The sequence below is a fragment of the Sturnira hondurensis genome, unplaced genomic scaffold (assembly GCF_014824575.4).
Source record: "Sturnira hondurensis isolate 20B ecotype Veracruz unplaced genomic scaffold, ASM1482457v3 Scaffold0003693, whole genome shotgun sequence".
NCBI lineage: Eukaryota > Metazoa > Chordata > Mammalia > Chiroptera > Phyllostomidae > Sturnira > Sturnira hondurensis.
The window spans coordinates 9,370,265-9,389,698 of record NW_028076324.1 but is presented as its reverse complement, the minus strand read 5'-3'; the positions used below and the strand labels follow the sequence as shown (position 1 = coordinate 9,389,698).

Here is a 19,434-nt window from a genome sequence, read left to right as displayed (position 1 = left end):
CCCGCTCAATCCACTGAGCCAAACCAGCCAAGGCCAAGAGGTTTTAATTTGATATTCACATAAAGAATTTTGATAGGACCACATTTGAAATTTTAAAAATATTTTATGTTTTTATTTTTATTTTTGTTTTGTTTTATGTATTTATTTTTAGAGAGGAAGGGAGGGAGAAAGAGAGGGTGAGAAACATGTGAGAGAGGAAAGTGATTGGTTGCTTCTTGGGCATGCCTTGCTTGGGATAGAACCCACAACCCAGGCATAATCCCTGACTGGGAATCAAACCCACAGCCTTTCACTTTGTGGGACAATGTCCAAGCAACTGAGCCACACTGGTCAGGGCACCGCATTCTAATTTTAAAACATTTCAGTCACCCCAAAAGGAAACGCCATCCCCCTTAGCAGTAATTCTCTAACCCCCTTCCCAGCTCCTGGCAACCCCAAATCCAGTCTGTCTCTAAAGATTTGGCGGTTCTGCACATTTCATGTAAATGGACTCCTGCAACATGTATTCCATCTCCTGCAATCCTAACATGACGGAGAAATCTACGCCTGCAGCACCTGGCCTCCCTGTCAGCTCTGGACTCCTTGTCTAGCTGCCCTTGTATCTGCATGTGGGCTCTTCACCCTGTTTCACATTCATGCTACTACTGAGCCTTCTTTCCATCTTCCCTGCCAAACCTGCTCCTTTCGCCATCTCAGCTGATGAAAGCTCCATCCTTCACCTTCTTTGGGCCAAAATCTTGAAGTCAGCTTAGACTTCTCCTCTCAACCCTCACATCCAACACATCAGCCAAACCTGTCTGTTCCATCGTTCAAAATCTTTTGTAAATCAGCCCACTTCTTACCTGCTCCATGAGGGCCACCTGGGTCCAGGTGCCATCATCTCCCACCTGGACCGGCACAGTCCCTTCTGTACTTGCCCCACAGACAGTCTTAGAAACAGCCACCAGAGGGTGTCTGGGAGCACCTTATGTCTCACCCTCCTCTAACCACAGCTCTACAGGTCTCACCTCCCTGGGTTAAAAGCCAAAGTCTTTCCAAAGCCCGCAGTTTCTACAACACATGCCCAAGTCCCTCTCTGCCCTTGCTTACTCTGTCACTCCCACTCTTTGCAATCATAGGGGCACCCTTCTTATTTCTCCAACTCTGCAGGCATGGTCCTGCCTCTAGCAGGATAGAGAAGCTTGTCCTGTGTCTCTAGCACCTCAGTCAATGTGTGGCGGCAGACAGGAGGTGCACATTAAATGTGCTGGGCGAATGAATACCATCCACACTGTCAAAAATTTGAGCATATTATTTTATTTTTATTTTAAAAATATTTTATTTATTTTTAGAGACAAGGGAAGGGAGGGAGAAAGGGAGAAAGAGAGATAGAAAAACATTGATGTGTGAGAGAAACATAGACTGATTGCCTCTCACATGCCCTCAGCTGGGAACTTGGCCCAAAACCTAGGCATGTGCCCAACTGGAAATCAAACCAGTGACCTCTTGGTTTGCAGGCTGATGCTTCACCCACTGAACTACACCCTCCAGGGTGAGCATATTATTTCAAAGAAATAAACACATATGGGCTTTTTCTCAACCTCAGCACCATGGACATTCAGGGCAAGATTATTCTCTGTGAGGGGGGTGCAGCCCAGGCACTGTAGGGTGTTGAGCAGTCTCTCTAATTTCTGCCCACTTTATACCAGGAGTACTCCCTTTGTGACAACCACAGGTGTCCCCAGACACCACCCAGTGTCTACTGGGGGCAGGGTCACTCCAAGTGAGATCCACTGATGTAGGGCAAAGCTTACAGCAGGATGCATCAGGAGTTCTTTTTATTGGGATCTCCACTCCTCACTCCTGTATGCACAGGGAAAAGTATTATTCAGTATTTTTGTTAAAAAGTAGAATTCAACTGAGTAAATTTGAAGACCAAATTGGCTCCATTAAGTGATTCATGAATCAGGAAGCACTCCGTTTAGCAAGTAAAAGGGTGCTTCAAAGGGTGCTTTGAGGTTGATGTGCAAAATGGAAGGTTTTGCCTCTGCCAGGTAGCTCAGTTGGTTAGAGCGTTGTCCAGATACACCAAGGTTGTAAGTTTAATCTCTGGGCCCATACACGAATCAACCAATACATGTATGAAATATGTGGAACAAGAAATGGATCTCTCTCGCCCCCTTCCCCTCCTCTCTCTCTAAAGCAAATTAAAATTTTAAATGTTTAAATGGAAAGTTTTATAGGAGGAAGGATGGAGCAAGGGATATTCACAAACAAAAAGGAAGGATTATTTTGGGCTGGGACATTTTTTGGAGGAGGAAGAAAAGGGGAAACATTTTTACCATGCAGATTGCCTCTTCTTTTTATGTGGAATGGAGAGGGCTCATGAAAGATTACCTTACAGTGCTTGACCAGGAAATTCCAGGCTGGTTGATTAAAATTACATTTCTGGGAAAGGCTGAAACTCAATTAGATCAGGTATTAAGTCTAGATTTGGCATCATGGGCTTTTAGCATTACTGACACCACTTGTGGTATTCTCTTGAATATTTTAAATGCAGAATCTGAGGCTATAAAGGTTGTGTAACTTGCCCAAGGTCACACAACCAGTGAGGGAAGAACCAGAATTTAAACTCAGGTAGTCTGGTTTGGGTCAACAAAATCAGAAATACATGTAGGAACTAGCAATGAAGCAGAGTTACTCCCTGATTAAACCATGCCCTTTTTATTGTGGTAAAATATGTTTAACATAAAAATTTTCATTTTAACCACTTTAAGTTTACAATTTTAGTGTATTAAGTACATTCAAATTTTTGTGCAACTGTCTCCACTTTCTCATCTTCCAGAACTTTCTCATCTTCCCAAACTGAAACTGTTCCCATTAAAGATTAACTGCCCATTCCTCCTCCCCCAACCCCTGGCACTCACCATCTACTTTCTGTCTCCTGAGTTTGACTCCTCTAGGGACCGCTTATAAGTGGAATCACACAGTATTTGTCCTTCTGTGACTGGCTTATTTCTTTGGGCATTACATCCGTCAAGGTTCATCCATGTTGTAGCATGTCTGAATTTCTCCTTTTCAAGGCTGAATAAATTCCACTGTACATATTACCTCTAAACCATGCCTTTTTGAGTCACTGGTTTCTGGCTCTTCTTAGCTGGGTAGCCTTGAGCAAATCACATAACTTCTCTGAGCCCCAGTTTTCTCCTCCATAAATAAGCCCACCCAAAGCCCACGGTGTAGGGAGGTTTAGTGAATTAATTGATTTTAAGGGTGGTGGCCGAATCTAATCCAGGAGGCTGCAGTGACTGCAGCTAGTCAGTAGGGGCCGCTGTAGCCGCTTCTGAGCCCTCCCTGGCCGCAGGAAGCACATGCGCAGCCGAGCCTCCCTGCAGAGGTTACTTTTTCGCTTGATTCTTCCCCGCCCTTCTTACCACCGCACCCCGTCATCCCGCCTGTACTTACTATTGCAGACCCTGAACCAGGCTGTGGCTGCTTTTGCACTCCGCTGAAGTCCCGCGCCTTCCCCAGGCTTCTGCTGAATGTGGGTCTGGGGATGGCGGTGGGGAGAGGTCCTCAGCCAACATCTGGCTCCTCCCTGTGGCAATGGGCCTGAACACCTTTCCATGAAGGGTAATTGTGTGTGGTGGGGTGAGACTTAAATTTCCCTATTCCCCCTAAAATTGTCCCCGGCTTCTGCAACTTACACTAAATTAAATACTCTCAGTAAGTAATCTATTCATTTGAGAGGAAATTCAACCTCCTCTTAATGAAAACCTCTTTTCTTTTTTCTTTCTTTTCGGAAATGCCCCAATTTGCTGTCAAGTGCCTAATATGGAGTCCAGCACACACAGTAGGTGCTCGGTGCATTTAAAGATTAAAAATAATTTTAAGGTGAAAGAAATTTATTAAGAAAGAGAAATTGGATACCTATTGCTGAAAACTAATCAAATGGCGCAAGTGCTAACCTTGTAAAATTAACACAAAAAATTTTAGGAACACAGATGTCGGTGATTAAAGACCCCAGATTGAGGCTGTGGCCAGGTAGTTCAGTGGTTAGAGCGTCTTCCCCATTCGCCAAGGATGCAGGTGGATACCAGGTCAGGGCGCATTCATTCAATCAATGGATGCATAAGTGCCACAACAGATCAGCCTCTCCCTTTCTCTCCAAATCAGTCCATAGAAATAAATAAATACAGACCCCAGGTCGGGTCTGTGGGACTGATGTCTGCTGCCACTCCTTTCACCACTCTGAGCCCAACCCCTCAAAAACCCCTCACTGAGAAGCTCCTAAAATTGTTCCCTCTGTATTAAATGCAGGATGAAGACAGCAATCTTTTTTTTTTAAAGATTTTATTTATTTGGAGAGGGAGAAAGCGAGAGAAATGTCGATGTCAGAGAGAAACACCCATCTGTTGCCTCTCCTATGAGTCAGGTGTGTGCCCTGACCTGGAATGGAATCGGCGACCTTTTGCTTTGCCCGGCGATGCTCAACCAACTGAACCACAGGGATCAGGGCGCAGTCTTTAATTAAGGGAAATCAGGGCTGGGACATCACTTTACAAAGCAAAATGCGCAAAGCATTTGCGAGGGTGGAGGAGTGGGAGGAATGCAGAGGTTTATTATAGTGTCCAGACCTGAATTTGCATCCCTTTTTTTTTCTTGCTGACGCACATCTCCCCTTTTCCCAGCAAAGGAAAAGCACTGCAGTCCCTCTCCTTTTGACAGTGAATTTAGGGGAAGATTCACCCAAAGAGCTTTATTTGAGCTAATGAGAATATTATTTATTGATGTAAGAAGTACTTACTGAGCGCCTACTGTGTACCAGGCATTGAGCTGAGCTCTTTACAAAGAATAAAGATAACAGAGTTGAATTCGATTTGTTCCCTCCAGCCAAAGATCTAAAATACAACCTTTTCTTAGGGTCAGATGAGGACACAAATGCAGAACAGTCTTCCTGCGCCTCCCCCTGGAGAAGAAGTGAAATGGACAGAGAAGTTGCACCACTGGAAAGAAAGCCCTTCTTGTGCCTGAGACTTGGTAAACCAGCCCCTGAAGTACATGTCTTATCAATAGCAATAGTAGCTAATTAAAATAGCTGACGTGTATTAAGAACTGAGTTGGGCATGGTGCTAATCTCTTTACCTGCATTTAGCTCATTTTATTCTCCCCAAACAGTTAAGTAGTATTGCTTTCTGTACCCCCATTGTGCAGATGATGAAACTGAGGCACAGAGAAACCCGAGTAACTAGTGTAAGAACATGTAAAGTGGTGGAACTAGAAAGATGTTTTGTTCACCGATGTATTCACCCCTAGCATAGGTATATATGCACCTATTTCACTGCCTGGTATATAGTAGGCACTCAAGCTCTTTGTGGACATAATGAGTAATGAGCAACTGCTTTTTAAAAAAAGATTTTACTTATTTATCTTTTAGAAGGGAAGGGAAGGAGAGAAGGAGAGAAATATCAATGTATGGTTGCCTCATGAGTCCCCTGCTGGGAACTGGCCTGCAACCCAGGCACTTGCCCTGACTGGGAATCGAACCGCCATCATGTGGTTCCCAGGCCCGTGCTCAATCCACTGAGCTACACCAGCCAGGGCGAGCAGCTGCTTTTTAAAAATATTATTTAAAATAATTATAGACAGGTAGTTTCAAAAATTGCTGGAGAGGTTTTCAGCAATTTCCCCCCAGCTTCTCCCAGTGGTATCATTTTATATAATATCAAAACCAGAAAGTTGATTTCGGTAATCTACATTGTAATGTGCTTTTTAATGTGCTTGGCATTTTGTAAGCTGGTATAGTTGCTATGATTAATATTCTCAGCTAAAACGGCGCTCTTCGTTTTGTGAACCTAAGTATTGCATCTCAGAGACATGCCCCCAGATAGCGGGCCGTCCTCTGACCCGCAGAATTCCAGGTGCATAATGCCTATTCCGTCAGTATCCTAGAGCAGCTCCGCCGGCGCCTAAAAAGTTAACTCGGAAAGCAAGCCCAAGCGCTTGCGCGCGGCGATGCTTCGCCCCGCCCCTGCTGCGCAGTCATATGATCCGCCCAACCGGCGTCGGTCTATAAAATGTCGGGTGTTGACGTCAGCGTCCTCTTCCGCCCTTGTCGCCGCATCCTGGGCTTGAATCCCATCTTTCGGGTCTCCGTGGGAGAATCCATCGCCATCCGCCACCATGGTAAGCAACACCATCGCGCTGGTGGCCTGGAACGGTGGAGGGGTCTCTGCCGGGCCGGCGCTGAACGGGCCTGGAGTGCTGGAGCCTCTGTGACAGGAACGAGACTTGGTGGTGGCCGGGCTGGCGGGCCTGTGGCGGGGAAAGCGGCGGCCGCCATGTCTGCGCCATGGTATTTGCGGAGCCTTTTCTTCGCTTCCGGGGACGCTACCGCCTTGCGGGCCCCCGGACTCGGCTGGAGCTGGGGCGGAGGCGGAGTTGGGGGGTGTGATGATGTGGCAGACGCTGTGACAATGGGTGCCGCCATAGCAGTGGGGAGACGGGGAGCCGCCTTACGTAACCCACCGGCCCGGAGTTTGGATTTGACTTTCTGTCGGGGGCCATGGCAATAGAGAAATGGCAAAATGAGGGTAGCCCAACCCAGATGTACTTTTTCTGACGGTTGACTGGCTTGTTTATTGTATCGCCCAATTTCGAAAAGCCGGCCCTTGGAGCCACGACGTGGACGCTTGCAGTACGCAGGCTTCCCACCAGTCCGGGTGACATATTCAGGAATCTTAAGGGTTGGGTGGCCTTGTCTTCCTCCCCAGGTGGAAGGGTGACCTTGGGTTTTAAAGGGGCTGTTTGGTTGGGCAAAGCATGTGATATCCCAGTGGCAACAGGGAGGGGGCTGGGGAGAGTTTTATACCTTCTGTGTTACTAAGCTGCGTGCCCACGTTTCTCATCTACAGGAAATTGGTTGTCACTTCTGAATGACAATTAAAAGTATGGGTTTTGAGAGATGGGCAAGTTGCATTTTTAAAGAAGTGTCAGCAGAAAGATGGGGAGTTGGGGTTGCCCCAGAATTAACCCAGTCCGGGATGTGGTGCTGGCAGTTGAAGTCACAGTGCCAAACCGGTTCCTGGAGCCCTGGTCCCTTCTGGACCTCAAGCGCCCCTCTCCCACCCAGGTGAACTTCACAGTAGATCAGATCCGGGCCATCATGGACAAGAAAGCCAACATCCGGAACATGTCAGTCATCGCCCACGTGGACCATGGCAAGTCCACGCTGACTGACTCCCTGGTGTGTAAGGCTGGTATCATTGCCTCTGCCCGGGCTGGGGAGACCCGCTTCACTGACACTCGGAAGGACGAGCAGGAACGTTGCATCACCATCAAGTCAACGTGAGCAAGCCCTAGTGCTCTTTGAACTAGGGGGGGGGAGGTGCTCTCCTGGAGTCTGGGGTAGAAATGGACAGTAGACTCAACTTTCACTGTGAAAGGATGCGATTCTACCCAGTGAGACAGGAAGCTCTGCAGGTAGTGGGAGATGCACAGTGATGGGGGCTTAACCTAGTGATAACCCATTCCAGGGTGGAAAGGGCTTTTGGCATTGACTGGGAGGGTGCCATTGGCACCTAAGGATGCTCTTAACCTGCACACTCTCCCTTCCAATGAGAGTTTTCTGGCTCCAGTTATCAATGGAAGTGAGTACCCAAAGCAAAGTGATGGGAATTGCTGATTGATTGTTTTTAGTTGGGAATTTTAGCTTCTCTTTGCTCATCTGCCCTGTGACTCATTTCAGCTGGGAAGGGTGGGGAAGGTTTTGGGTTTCTGGTCACATAGTTGCTGTTTGAAATCAGGTGTATTGAGCTTAGGTGGATCCAGATGGGGGACTGGACAGGTGGGCCTTTGCAGCTGGTACGTGGAAGGTGGAGAGAGGCTTCTGGGTGGGATGGCTCTCGTATGGGTAGTCTGATGTCTGCCTCTAGGGATGAGCAATCCTCTAGGGAGAGGAGACAGTGCAGTGTCTACTCTGGGCACTGTGGGTCTGTCTTTTTTTTTTTTTAACCACATCACCTCCTTGCTTGGGGGTTACAGGCATCTTTCCTAAATCCCCTTAGGCAGGAATCCCAGGAGGACAGTGCAGGCCTAGGAGACTGGGACAGGTGTGCCTTTCATTCAACCAACCTGTACTAATCTTCTTAGGGCCATATCTCTCTTCTATGAGCTCTCAGAGAATGACTTGAACTTCATCAAACAGAGCAAGGATGGTTCTGGTTTCCTTATCAATCTCATTGACTCCCCTGGGCACGTGGACTTTTCTTCAGAGGTGACAGCCGCCCTCCGAGTCACTGATGGTGCCTTGGTGGTAGTGGATTGTGTATCTGGTAAGCAGCAGGTTTCCTTACACCTGGTTTGGAACCTGGGGGTGTCCTCCCTCTAGCTGATGAAAATCCTCTGTTCACCCCAGGCGTGTGTGTGCAGACAGAGACGGTGCTGAGGCAGGCTATTGCAGAGCGCATCAAGCCTGTGCTGATGATGAACAAGATGGACCGGGCTCTGCTTGAGCTGCAGCTGGAGCCCGAGGAGCTCTATCAGACCTTCCAGCGCATTGTGGAGAATGTCAACGTCATCATCTCCACTTACGGAGAGGGCGAGAGTGGCCCCATGGGGAACATCATGGTATGTTGCCCGTCGTCTGTAGTCGGGGTCCCTTGACAAGCTCCTGTCCACCCCACTGCATCCCCCTATCCTGCCTCCTAGGTGGGCTGTGTTCTTCCCCCACACTGGAAAGTCTGTGACCTCCAGTGGGGGCTGCTCTGGGGGGACCACACGTTGGGTCTTCTGGGGCTTCTTGGGACCACCTGAAAGTAGGTTTTTCAGGAATGTCGAGGTGACAAGGGGCTGGAATGTGTTTGGAGCCAACCTTATCTAGCTCTTTTGGGGAAGGCTGTGGGGTGGGGGTGCTCTGCCTGCTGGTGGAGGGGATGGAGGCAGAATTGGGCATTCTGTACATGATGACTAAAATTTCTTCACTTTGACCTGAAAGCAGCTGAAGAAATCTGATGTCTGAGGCCCACAGCCCCCAGAGACTTGGTAGCTACACTCACTGTCTGTCCCCATTGATAGCTTTCTTTTGTTCTCTCAGATTGACCCTGTCCTTGGGACTGTTGGCTTTGGGTCTGGTCTCCATGGTTGGGCCTTCACCCTGAAGCAGTTTGCAGAGATGTATGTGGCCAAATTTGCCGCCAAGGGTGAGGGCCAGCTGGGGCCTGCTGAGCGGGCCAAGAAAGTAGAGGACATGATGAAGAAACTGTGGGGTGACCGGTGAGTCCTAAAGGGTGGGAGCAGGGCCTCCTGCAGCAAACCTGCAGGGTGGGTAGGGACTTGGAGTTGATGATGTGGCTTGGGACCACCAAGTGTCTGTGGGGTCAGTCTGCCTAGTCATGTTACTGTGGCCTACCCAGGTTACCCTGGGTCCCCCTAACCTGGTTGGGTTGGGTCTTCCCCACCAGGTACTTTGATCCAGCCAATGGTAAATTCAGCAAGTCTGCCACCAGCCCTGATGGCAAGAAGCTGCCACGGACATTCTGCCAACTTATCCTGGACCCTATCTTCAAGGTCAGCTGCGTGTGCATGATGGATGTGTGTCCTCTGGGAAGACCCACTACCTGACCCACTGTTGTTTGTGGCAAGATACAGTGGGGCTGGGCATGACCAGGTTCAAGGAGACTGTTGGGAAAGTGGTGAGACAGCACAACAGTGAGGGTGAAGTCCTTAGGGCTTTACCTTGACAACTAACAAGATAAGCAAGACAGTACAATAGTGGGGATTGGCATCCCAGGCTGGGGGTGGGTTAGGTGAGCTGAGGCAGGAAGGTCTGGGCTTTGCATTGTCTGCTTCTGAGTTAAGTGATTGTGTGTTACAACTTGTTCATGGTCAATAAGTCAAAATAGGCTTTTTCAATTTTAATGGGAGGTGTCTCCAACTCTTTGATTTGGGGTCAAGTTCTCTCTGGTAAGGTGAGGATTTTTGTGGCCTTGTGGCTCTCTGCTCTGCATGGCCTCAGGCTTCACAGCATGTTCCTAAACCCACTTTGCTATTCCCTGCCCCTCCCCCCCCAATATCAGGTGTTTGATGCTATCATGACTTTCAACAAAGAGGAGACAGCAAAACTGATTGAAAAATTGGACATCAAGTTGGACAGTGAAGATAAGGACAAAGAAGGCAAACCACTTCTAAAGGTGAGTACAGGGGGTTCTCCCAATAGACCCTGTTGGGGCTCCCTGCCAGTGGTGGGCCGGCCTCTGCTGTTGAAAACATTCTTAGCTGTAGCACAGTTGCCAGTAAAGGTGGACAGGAGGCCTTGGGTGTTTGCATGGCCTTTCTAGAGGACCACACATCTGAGCTACCTTGATAAGCATGCAATGCTGAGGGTCGAGGGTTTCCCCAGGCTGCCCTCTGCTGATCCTCGTGTCCTCCCCTCCTATAGGCTGTGATGCGCCGCTGGTTGCCTGCTGGTGATGCCCTGCTGCAAATGATTACCATCCACCTGCCCTCCCCTGTGACAGCGCAGAAGTACCGCTGTGAGCTTTTGTATGAGGGGCCCCCCGATGACGAGGCAGCTATGGGTATGTAAGGTTCACCTGAACCCCAGAGAGGGCCGTGAGCAGCCATTGACTGTATGGCTGGGATACTGCTCATTGTTGAGCTGAGGGTTTCAGAATTCTGCAAAGCTGAACCCCCAAAAGAATCATCGTTTCTTCTTTGATAGGTTCTTTTCTTTCTTTCCAGGCATTAAAAGTTGTGACCCTAAAGGGCCACTTATGATGTACATTTCCAAAATGGTGCCGACCTCCGACAAAGGCCGGTTCTACGCCTTCGGCCGTGTTTTCTCAGGGCTGGTGTCCACTGGCCTGAAGGTCAGAATCATGGGGCCCAACTACACACCCGGAAAGAAGGAGGACCTATACCTGAAGCCAATCCAGAGGTGAAGTGCTTGGCTGGTCACTTGTGACCCAGGATTGGTCCCAGCCCTCCCTCCCCTGCTCCAAGTTGCAGGAGGAATAAGAGTTCAGAGTGTTAACGTGAAGTGCTACCAGGACATAGTGCTGAGCTCCCCAGCCACCTCCTTTTGCCCTTACAACCCAGGGAGGCTTGTGTGGATGAGGCACATCAGGAAACAGGGCACTATTCCTCTTTCTACCCCAGCTGAGACTCAGGGTAGAACCCTAGATCTGAGTTGGATGCAGGTGTTTCTGAATTCCCAGCAGTGGCAACAGGGTTTGTCACAACACAGCAGGTGCTGATCCCAGAAAAATCAGTTCTGTGTCAGTCACCACCTCCAACCTTAATCTGGGGAAGACAGAACTTGCATCTTCCCCAGCTCCTCAGGGAGAGGAGGCAGGAACTGTGGTTGCCCACACCTACTGCCTTTTCATAGCTGTGGGTCAGGGGTGTGGAACCTTGCATGGGTAGGTGTAGGAAGGGTCGGTGGCATTCTGTCTTTGGTACACAGGAGCTGGGATTCTTACTGGGACAGTTACTTGGGTTATAGGGTAGAGCCAAGGCCTGACGCCCTGAGGACTTGACACCACCACTCAATGCAGGAGGGGATGGCCACAGACTCTAGACGGAAGGGAGCTTGTCTTCCAGGCAGTCGGGGACTTGGCATCACAGTGGTGCATTTTGTGTCTCCCTCAGAACGATCTTGATGATGGGCCGTTACGTGGAGCCCATCGAGGATGTGCCTTGCGGTAACATTGTGGGCTTGGTGGGTGTGGACCAGTTCTTGGTGAAAACAGGCACCATCACCACCTTCGAGCACGCCCACAACATGCGAGTGATGAAGTTCAGCGTGAGCCCTGTTGTCAGGGTTGCCGTGGAGGCCAAAAACCCGGCTGACCTGCCCAAGCTGGTGGAGGGCTTAAAGCGGCTGGCCAAGTCAGATCCCATGGTGCAGGTGGGCAGCACCCTGGCAGGAGGCACCACCACCACCTGCAGGATTGATTAGTTGGTGGCTGAGCTGGAAAGATGGGGTGGCCTCTCGTAAAAGTGGGGATTTCCCATGGAAACTGGGTAAAGTCAGGTGTGTTAGGTGCATACTTTCCCTTACAGTGCTGCTGCCCTTTTAAATGGCAGTTTACTGTCCCAGAATGCTGGTCTTGGGTTTCTACAGGATGGCTATAGACTACGGGTCTCTTTTGTAGGTTGGTAATGCTGAAAACCAGCAAAAAGCTTCACAGGACCCCTTGCTTCCTCCCACGGGCCCTGAAAACTTCCCCCCAAATCTCCAGCTAGAAGGCATGCTTGGAGCTTGCTACTCTCCCCCTCCCAATCCCCTGGGTTCCCCAAGTGGTTCTCTGAATTGGATGCCTAGGGGCTAATGTGCGGCCCCTTTCAGTGCATCATTGAGGAGTCAGGGGAGCACATCATTGCTGGGGCTGGTGAGCTGCACTTGGAGATCTGCCTGAAGGACCTGGAGGAGGACCACGCCTGCATTCCTATCAAGGTGAGGCATGTCCCCATTACCAAGGGTGGGGGGGATGTGTAGAGTTGGCAGGGCCCCATGTCCTGGCTGGCCTAAGAATTCCCTCGTTCATCTCCCCCCTTGCCTGCCAGATGAGGTGACTTCCCTAGGAAACCAGCAGTTCACACATCTTTGACAGTGTTGAGGTTGGAGTGTGAGGAATTTGCTTTCCAAATGCTCTAAACACAGAACCTTCTGAAGGGTGCGGGCCTTTAGCAGCCTTAGGCTCAGTTGCTGGCACTCTGGTTTTCATTCTCTGCTTTTCCACGGAGCTCAAGTTTCCCTTTTTTTGGCCTTCATTATGTGTTTTCTCCTTGTTAAGCCTCTTAAACTTTTTGTTTCTCTCATAGAAGTCTGTTTTCAGTTAATGGCTTTTTTATGTGTTTATGTAACAAAGTTATGTAAATATGACAAAATTGGATCAGGCCAGTGTCTGCTATTAGCATGTTGCTTTTTTTCTAGTTAATACTGCGTAGAATTTCACAAGATGGGTGATTTCATAGTCCTATTAGCAATGGGTAGCCCCTTTCAAGGGAAGGGCTTGCACAACTTATATTTGTGCCTAAGTTAGACATGCATGGCTTTGTGTCACCAACCCAAGCCAATGGTTGTGATGTTTATCAGACTGCCCACTACCAGTCTGTTTCTCAAGTCTCTGTGGGAGACCCCTTTCCTGGGTGGCCACCACCTCCTGCAGGTGGGTCTGACCCTCATGTTCCTTTTGCAGAAATCCGACCCAGTTGTCTCCTACCGTGAGACGGTCAGCGAGGAGTCGAATGTGCTCTGCCTGTCCAAGTCTCCCAATAAGCACAACCGGCTGTACATGAAGGCGCGGCCCTTCCCCGATGGCCTGGCTGAGGACATTGACAAGGGTGAAGTGTCGGCCCGCCAGGAGCTCAAGCAGCGGGCCCGATACCTGGCTGAGAAGTACGAATGGGATGTGGCTGAGGCCCGCAAGATTTGGTGCTTTGGGCCCGATGGCACTGGGCCCAATATCCTCACTGACATCACCAAGGGTGTACAGTACCTCAACGAGATCAAGGACAGTGTAGTGGCTGGCTTCCAGTGGGCCACAAAGGAGGTGAGAGGTCACTTGGCTGTCCAGATGATAGATCATTAGCGTCAGAGTTCGTCGGTGGGGTCCTGGCAGGTCTGGGCACCACTGTGCAGACTTGGGGGGATCCTTGGGATCACCTATCCTCATTTTTGTGTTAGCAAAGTGAGGCCAATGGTTCTCCTGGGATAGGTACCCTGGGAAGGCTGAGCAAGGCAACATGCTAGGTCCCTGCGGTCAGAGACTTGGTGGCTGGCATAGGCATAGCTGTGTGACTGGTATGTTGCCCCTCTTGGGGGACTGCAGTAGAAGCAGGAGCTTGATGGATGTTTTGGCCCACTTCCTGTGCAGGGGGCACTGTGTGAGGAGAACATGCGGGGCGTACGCTTCGATGTCCACGATGTGACACTGCATGCTGACGCCATCCACCGTGGAGGTGGCCAGATCATCCCCACAGCCCGGCGCTGCCTGTATGCCAGTGTGCTGACAGCCCAGCCCCGGCTCATGGAGCCCATCTACCTTGTGGAAATCCAGGTAGGTTAGGTAGGCCTGGCCATCCTGGTGCAACTGATCCCTGTGTCGCCTAGCAGCTGCTGATGGTCTTTCATTGCCTGACAGTGTCCAGAGCAGGTGGTTGGTGGTATCTATGGCGTCCTGAACAGAAAGCGGGGCCATGTCTTCGAGGAGTCCCAGGTGGCTGGCACCCCTATGTTTGTGGTAAAGGCCTACCTGCCCGTTAATGAGTCTTTTGGTAAGTGTCCCCTAAGTAGCTCTCAAACACCTGTTCTCTGCTGGCGCTATAGCCAGCCTGGTCTACGACAGATTCAGTTCCTGCCCCCTTTTGCAAGGCCCAAAGTGAGTCTGATGAAAGCTGTGGATATTATCTACAAACTCCTTCCCTTCCCCTGTGCATTTGGTCCATTTCCTCTGAAATCACTAAATCACTGAATCACTGAATTTGGGGCGAAGCAGGATCTCAGGTGTGTGACTCAATGAGATAGTTAAGATTGAGGCTGGCAGAGAAGTAAGTAGGTCAGGCTCATCCTGAGGGTGAGCAGGTGGAGACTTAGCTAGGGCAGCATTGCTTCATTTGCTAAGGCTGGGGTGAGGAGCAGGGTTGGTGGTTTAACATCTGATCAGACCTGGGTTGTCTGGACTCTGACTTCTGGTGTGTTTGAGTGACCCCACCTTCAGGGATTGGCCAAGGCACTGAGCCAGGCTGCCCAGTGAGCCCTGTACCTGCTTCTCCTCACAGGCTTCACCGCTGACCTGAGGTCCAACACAGGTGGCCAGGCCTTCCCACAGTGTGTGTTTGACCACTGGCAGATCCTACCCGGGGACCCCTTTGACAACACTAGCCGCCCCAGCCAGGTGGTGGCCGAGACACGCAAGCGCAAAGGCCTGAAGGAAGGCATCCCGGCCCTGGACAACTTCCTGGACAAATTGTAGGTTGCCCTCCCTGCAGCCTGCCACCCAGGTGCCGCCCCCCACACTGGCTCACGATCAACCACAACAAGCCCTCATTCTCCAGCACCTCAAGACTGTCCAGACACAGGGCTGCTCGCCTGGCAGGTTCTGGGGCCACTCCATGCCATCACTCAACATGAACACTTGATGCTGTTTCGTTCAATATTTATTTCAAGATTTCAGAGGCAACAGGAATGCCCTGGCCACAGGGACTTATTTGGCTGTGGGGGAGGTGGGATGGGACACTCAACACTTTTATTTTTTTCCATTTTTGAGGGAAACTTAAATGTCAAAAAAAAGAACTAAACGCATTAAGAAGTTTATTTGGGTAAATGGCCCATAGTGGATTTTCCCCCAGAATCGGGGAAGGAGCAAGCAGGTAGACATTTCTGTTTGGACAGAAGCTAGAAAGCAGGAAATCTTGTGCAATGTCACCATGAGCACCTCCAGCTGTATTAGTGCCATTGGAATAATAAATTTGATTATGGTGGTGACTGTGTGTCCACGTGACTTCCTTTTCAGTTTATTCAGGCTGGGATGGGCTTACACATGACCAAAGGTAATACTGAGGTACAAAATGTTAGCGCAGCCCTGGCCAGATAGCTAAGTTGCTTAGAGTGCTGACCTGATACACCAACATTGTGGGTTCAATCCCCCGTTTAGCTGCATGCAGGAAGCAACCAGTGAATGAAGAATTGGAACCAAAAATTGATGTTTCTCTTTCTTTCCTCTATCTAAAGTCAGTAAGTAAAAGTTTTTTGTTTTTTTTTTTTAAGATTTTTATAGATGGGAAGGGAAGGAGAAAGACATTAACGTGTGGTTGCCTCTCACATGGCCCGTGTTGGGGACCTGGCCTGCAATCCAGGCATGTGCCCTGATTGGCAATTGAACTGGTGACCCTTTGGTTTGTAGCCTGTGCTCAATCCACTGAGCTACACCAACCAGGGTTAAGTAAAAGGTTTTTTTTTATCATTAGAGGGGAAGGGAAGGAGAGAGGGAGAGAAACATCAATGTATGGTTGCTTTTCGTGCATCCCCTGCTGGGAACTGGTTCCTGTGGGAAACTGGCCTGCAACCCAGGCATGTGCCCTGACTGGGAATCAAACCGCGATTGTCTGGTTCGCAGGCCCGCACTCAATTCACTGAGCTACACCAGCCAGGGCCAGTAAAAGTTTTTTAAAGGAAGTTTAACCTTATCCCTGGCTGGTAAGGCTTAGTGGATTGAGCACTGGGCTGTGAACTGAAAGGTTGCTGGTACAATTCTGGTTAGGCCACATGTCTGGGCTGCCAACCAGGTCCCCAATAGGGTGCATGTGAGAGGCAATTAGTTGATGTTTCTCTTGCACGTCAATGTTTCCCTTCCTGTCTCTCTAAAAATAAGTAAAATCTAAAAGAAAATTTAACTGAAGTGTCAGTTCAAATGTCAGACCACCCAAGGGCCTTCTAATGGAACTTAACTGCTGTGATGGTAGACCAATGTCACCTGTCCACTCTGTAGAGGGGTGAGCTGCTGGCCCCATGTGGCTAGAGAGTGCTTGAAATGGGACCAGTGCAGCCAAGGAACTAAAATTTTAAAAGTTTTTGTGTACTCATTTTAGAGAAACAGATTTGTTCTACTTTTTTAAAGATTTTATTTTCAGATAGGGGAAGGAAGAAAGAGGGAGAGAAACATCTGTTGCCTCCTGAACATGCCCCAGCCAAGGACCAAAACCCAGGCTTGTGCCCTGACCTCGAATCAAACTGGTGAACCTTGGCTTTGTTGGATGATGCCCACTTAACGGAGCCACACTGGTTAGGGCTGTTCCACATATTTATGCATTCATTGGTTGGTTATTGTATGTTCCCTGACCAGGGATCAAACTTGTAACCTTGGTGTATTGGACCACACTGACCAACAAGAACTGGATTTATAGTTTCACTCCACATTCCCATAGTCTGATGGTTCTGGGGCTGCCATATTGATTAGTGCAAACTTGGAAAACTTAAATTGTCCCTGTTTTCATGGAGGTCATGGTCCAATGAGGAAAGCCACACTTAACCACTCAAGTTCTGATTTTGGGGTTTTTTTTTCTGGTTATTAACAACAAAACCTGAAAGGTACTTGATTTTTATTTTAACTTTAAAACGTTTAATTCCAGATCAAGATCTAATTAGAATTTCTAAATCTTCCTTGGGTAAGCAACACCCTAAGTATATTGTTAAGACAGTATAAAACAGTGATGGTGCCTCTTGGTGGGCATTCTAAGTTGTCACGAATGATAGGAGACCCACCAACATGTACAAGGCAGGAACCAGGTGTGTTGGATGTTGAGAAGGTGTGAAACGGCCCTCCCAGCCCCAGAATTGTGCAGCCTTAAAAAGTCCCACCAGATCATTGGTGTTAGTGAGGATTTTTTTTGCCTTTATCAACCGTTGCTTAACGGTGTATAAAATACACTTTTGGGTAATTTTATACCTACAGGAAAGTTGCGAAGATGTTAGATAACATCTTTACATAACCACTGCATTTGTCAGTCCTCACAAACATTGGTATGTTACTATTAAATGACAGTTACTTGGTTTTTCCACTATTGTCCTTTTCTGTTAATAGGATCCAGTCCAGGATACCACGTTGCATTTTACTTTGCACATTTTGGGTAGTCATTTTGCCAGGAATGTGACTAAGTTGAGAGAAGTTTGAACTGCGTTTGGGTTAGAATTTTTAACCAGTTCTAAATTAACTGGTGGCAGTGCCACTTAAATGTGGATCATTACTACAGCCCCTTTGTGTTGAAGGGTTTTTTTTTCCAGATTTTATTTATTTATTTATCTTTAGAGGGGAAGGGAAGGAGAGAAGGAGAGAAATATTAATGTATGGTTGCCTCTCATGAGTCCCCTGCTGGGAACTGGTTTGCAACCCAGGCATGTGCCCTGACTGGGAATCGAACCACGATCCTGTGGTTTGCAGGCCCGCGCTCAGTCCACTGAGCTACACCAGCCAGGGCTGAAGAGTTTTTATATGGTCACATTCACAGTGATTCTATTCATGGGAGCTGACACCTGATGGCTTCATTATGTCTTGTGTAACAACATCCAAGCATTGTTCTGTTTGTGTACTGCTTTCTACCTATATTTCTTGTGTTTTACTTATTGGCTTTAATTGTATTATTTTGTGGCTGCTCTAGGTCAGCAATTCTCAACTTTCTTGGTGTCAGGATCACTGTACTCGAAACATTGGGGACCCCAAAGAGCTTTTGTTCAAGTGGGTATATCTACTGATACCATACTTGGAAATTAAAATGGAAAGACTGAAAAATAGTAATTGTTTTAAATATGGTAAACCCATTACATGTTAACACTTTTTTTTGGGGGGTGGGATGCCTATTTTCCAAACAAAACGCAGTGAGAATAACATTGTACATTTTTGCAAGTCCGAAATGTATGGCTTAGAAGATATCTGGAGTCTCATCTGCTTCTGTATTAAATCTGTTCCAGTGTGATTCGGCTGAATTATAAGGAGAGAACCTACCCTCAGTTATCCCATACTTGAAAATGCAGAAATGTTTCGATATTTTCAAATTATTGTGGATATTCTCTGATTCAAGACCAAAACTCAACAAGAGATAGTTTTTTTCTTTTCCCCCTTTTAGAGATATATTTTTAGAGGGTAGGGGAGGGAGAAATAGGGGGACAAACATCAGTATGTGGTTGCCTCTTGTGCACCCCTAACTGGGGAGTCGGCCTGCAACCCAGGCATGTGCCCTGACTGGAAATCAAACTAGTGACCCTTTGGTTCAAAGCTGGTACTCAATCCACTGAGCCACACCAGCGAGGGTAGGTTTTGAAATTTTTAATATTTTGCTTGAAAGCTCAAATTTTGCCATTGGCAAACAGTACTGTCAGTTGTTATCCTTGAAGTGACAGGCTCAATTTATTCTTTTTAAAGCAATTTTTGTTTTTTAAACTCTCACCCAAGAGTATGTTTTACTGATTTTTCCTTTTTTTTTTGAGAGAGAGAGAGAGAGGGAGGGACAAGAGTGAGAAACATCAATCAGTTTCCCCCACATGTACCCCAAACTGAGGATGGAACCTGCCACCTAGATATGTGCCCTGACTGGGAATCAAACCCACAACCTTTTGGTGTACAAGACTACGCTTCAATCAACTGAGCCACCCAGCCAAGGCTCAGTTGGTTCGTTTTTAGGAAAATCCCTGCCAAATACACAAGTCTGCATTATCACAATTTATCAGTTTTTTCAAGTAAAAATGATATTCCATCTCTTTATTAAGTGTGGGCTGTGCATGAGTAACTCTTCCAAAGAAAACAGTGTGGAAGGGGAGGGTGAATAAAGTAACTTTAGAAATCTGACAGACATCTAGAGCCTGGTGACCAAGTTCAACATCAACAGTGATAAGTCAGTTTAACAGTACAAACCCTGGATATGATGTGATGAAAATGGTACTTTACCTGTGGTCTTCTA

General features: G+C 48.2%; 1 protein-coding gene and 1 non-coding gene across 2 annotated transcripts; both read left to right on the top strand.

Annotated features, from left to right (window-relative positions):
- The first annotated feature begins 6,049 nt into the window (after positions 1-6,049).
- Positions 6,050-15,469, top strand: EEF2 (eukaryotic translation elongation factor 2). The gene is made up of 15 exons (XM_037042558.1): positions 6,050-6,165; positions 7,112-7,326; positions 8,131-8,312; positions 8,396-8,607; positions 9,074-9,252; positions 9,441-9,546; positions 10,056-10,169; positions 10,418-10,556; positions 10,720-10,915; positions 11,629-11,887; positions 12,329-12,436; positions 13,182-13,535; positions 13,860-14,042; positions 14,127-14,259; positions 14,764-15,469. Exons 1-15 carry the CDS (start codon positions 6,163-6,165, stop codon positions 14,955-14,957), a joined length of 2,577 nt encoding a protein of 858 aa, XP_036898453.1. The 5' UTR covers positions 6,050-6,162; the 3' UTR covers positions 14,958-15,469.
- LOC118984667 (small nucleolar RNA SNORD37) lies at positions 8,936-9,000 on the top strand. Its single transcript, XR_005065963.1, has one exon. It is a non-coding gene; the product is annotated as a small nucleolar RNA SNORD37 (small nucleolar RNA).
- Positions 15,470-19,434: the final 3,965 nt, after the last annotated feature.

Bases quoted from the DNA above. Each gene is read 5' to 3' on its own strand.
- EEF2 (XM_037042558.1), top strand. The intron at 11,888-12,328 runs GTGGGCAGCACC...GGCCCCTTTCAG, and splicing joins AGTCAGATCCCATGGTGCAG to TGCATCATTGAGGAGTCAGG. The intron at 14,260-14,763 runs GTAAGTGTCCCC...TTCTCCTCACAG, and splicing joins GCCCGTTAATGAGTCTTTTG to GCTTCACCGCTGACCTGAGG.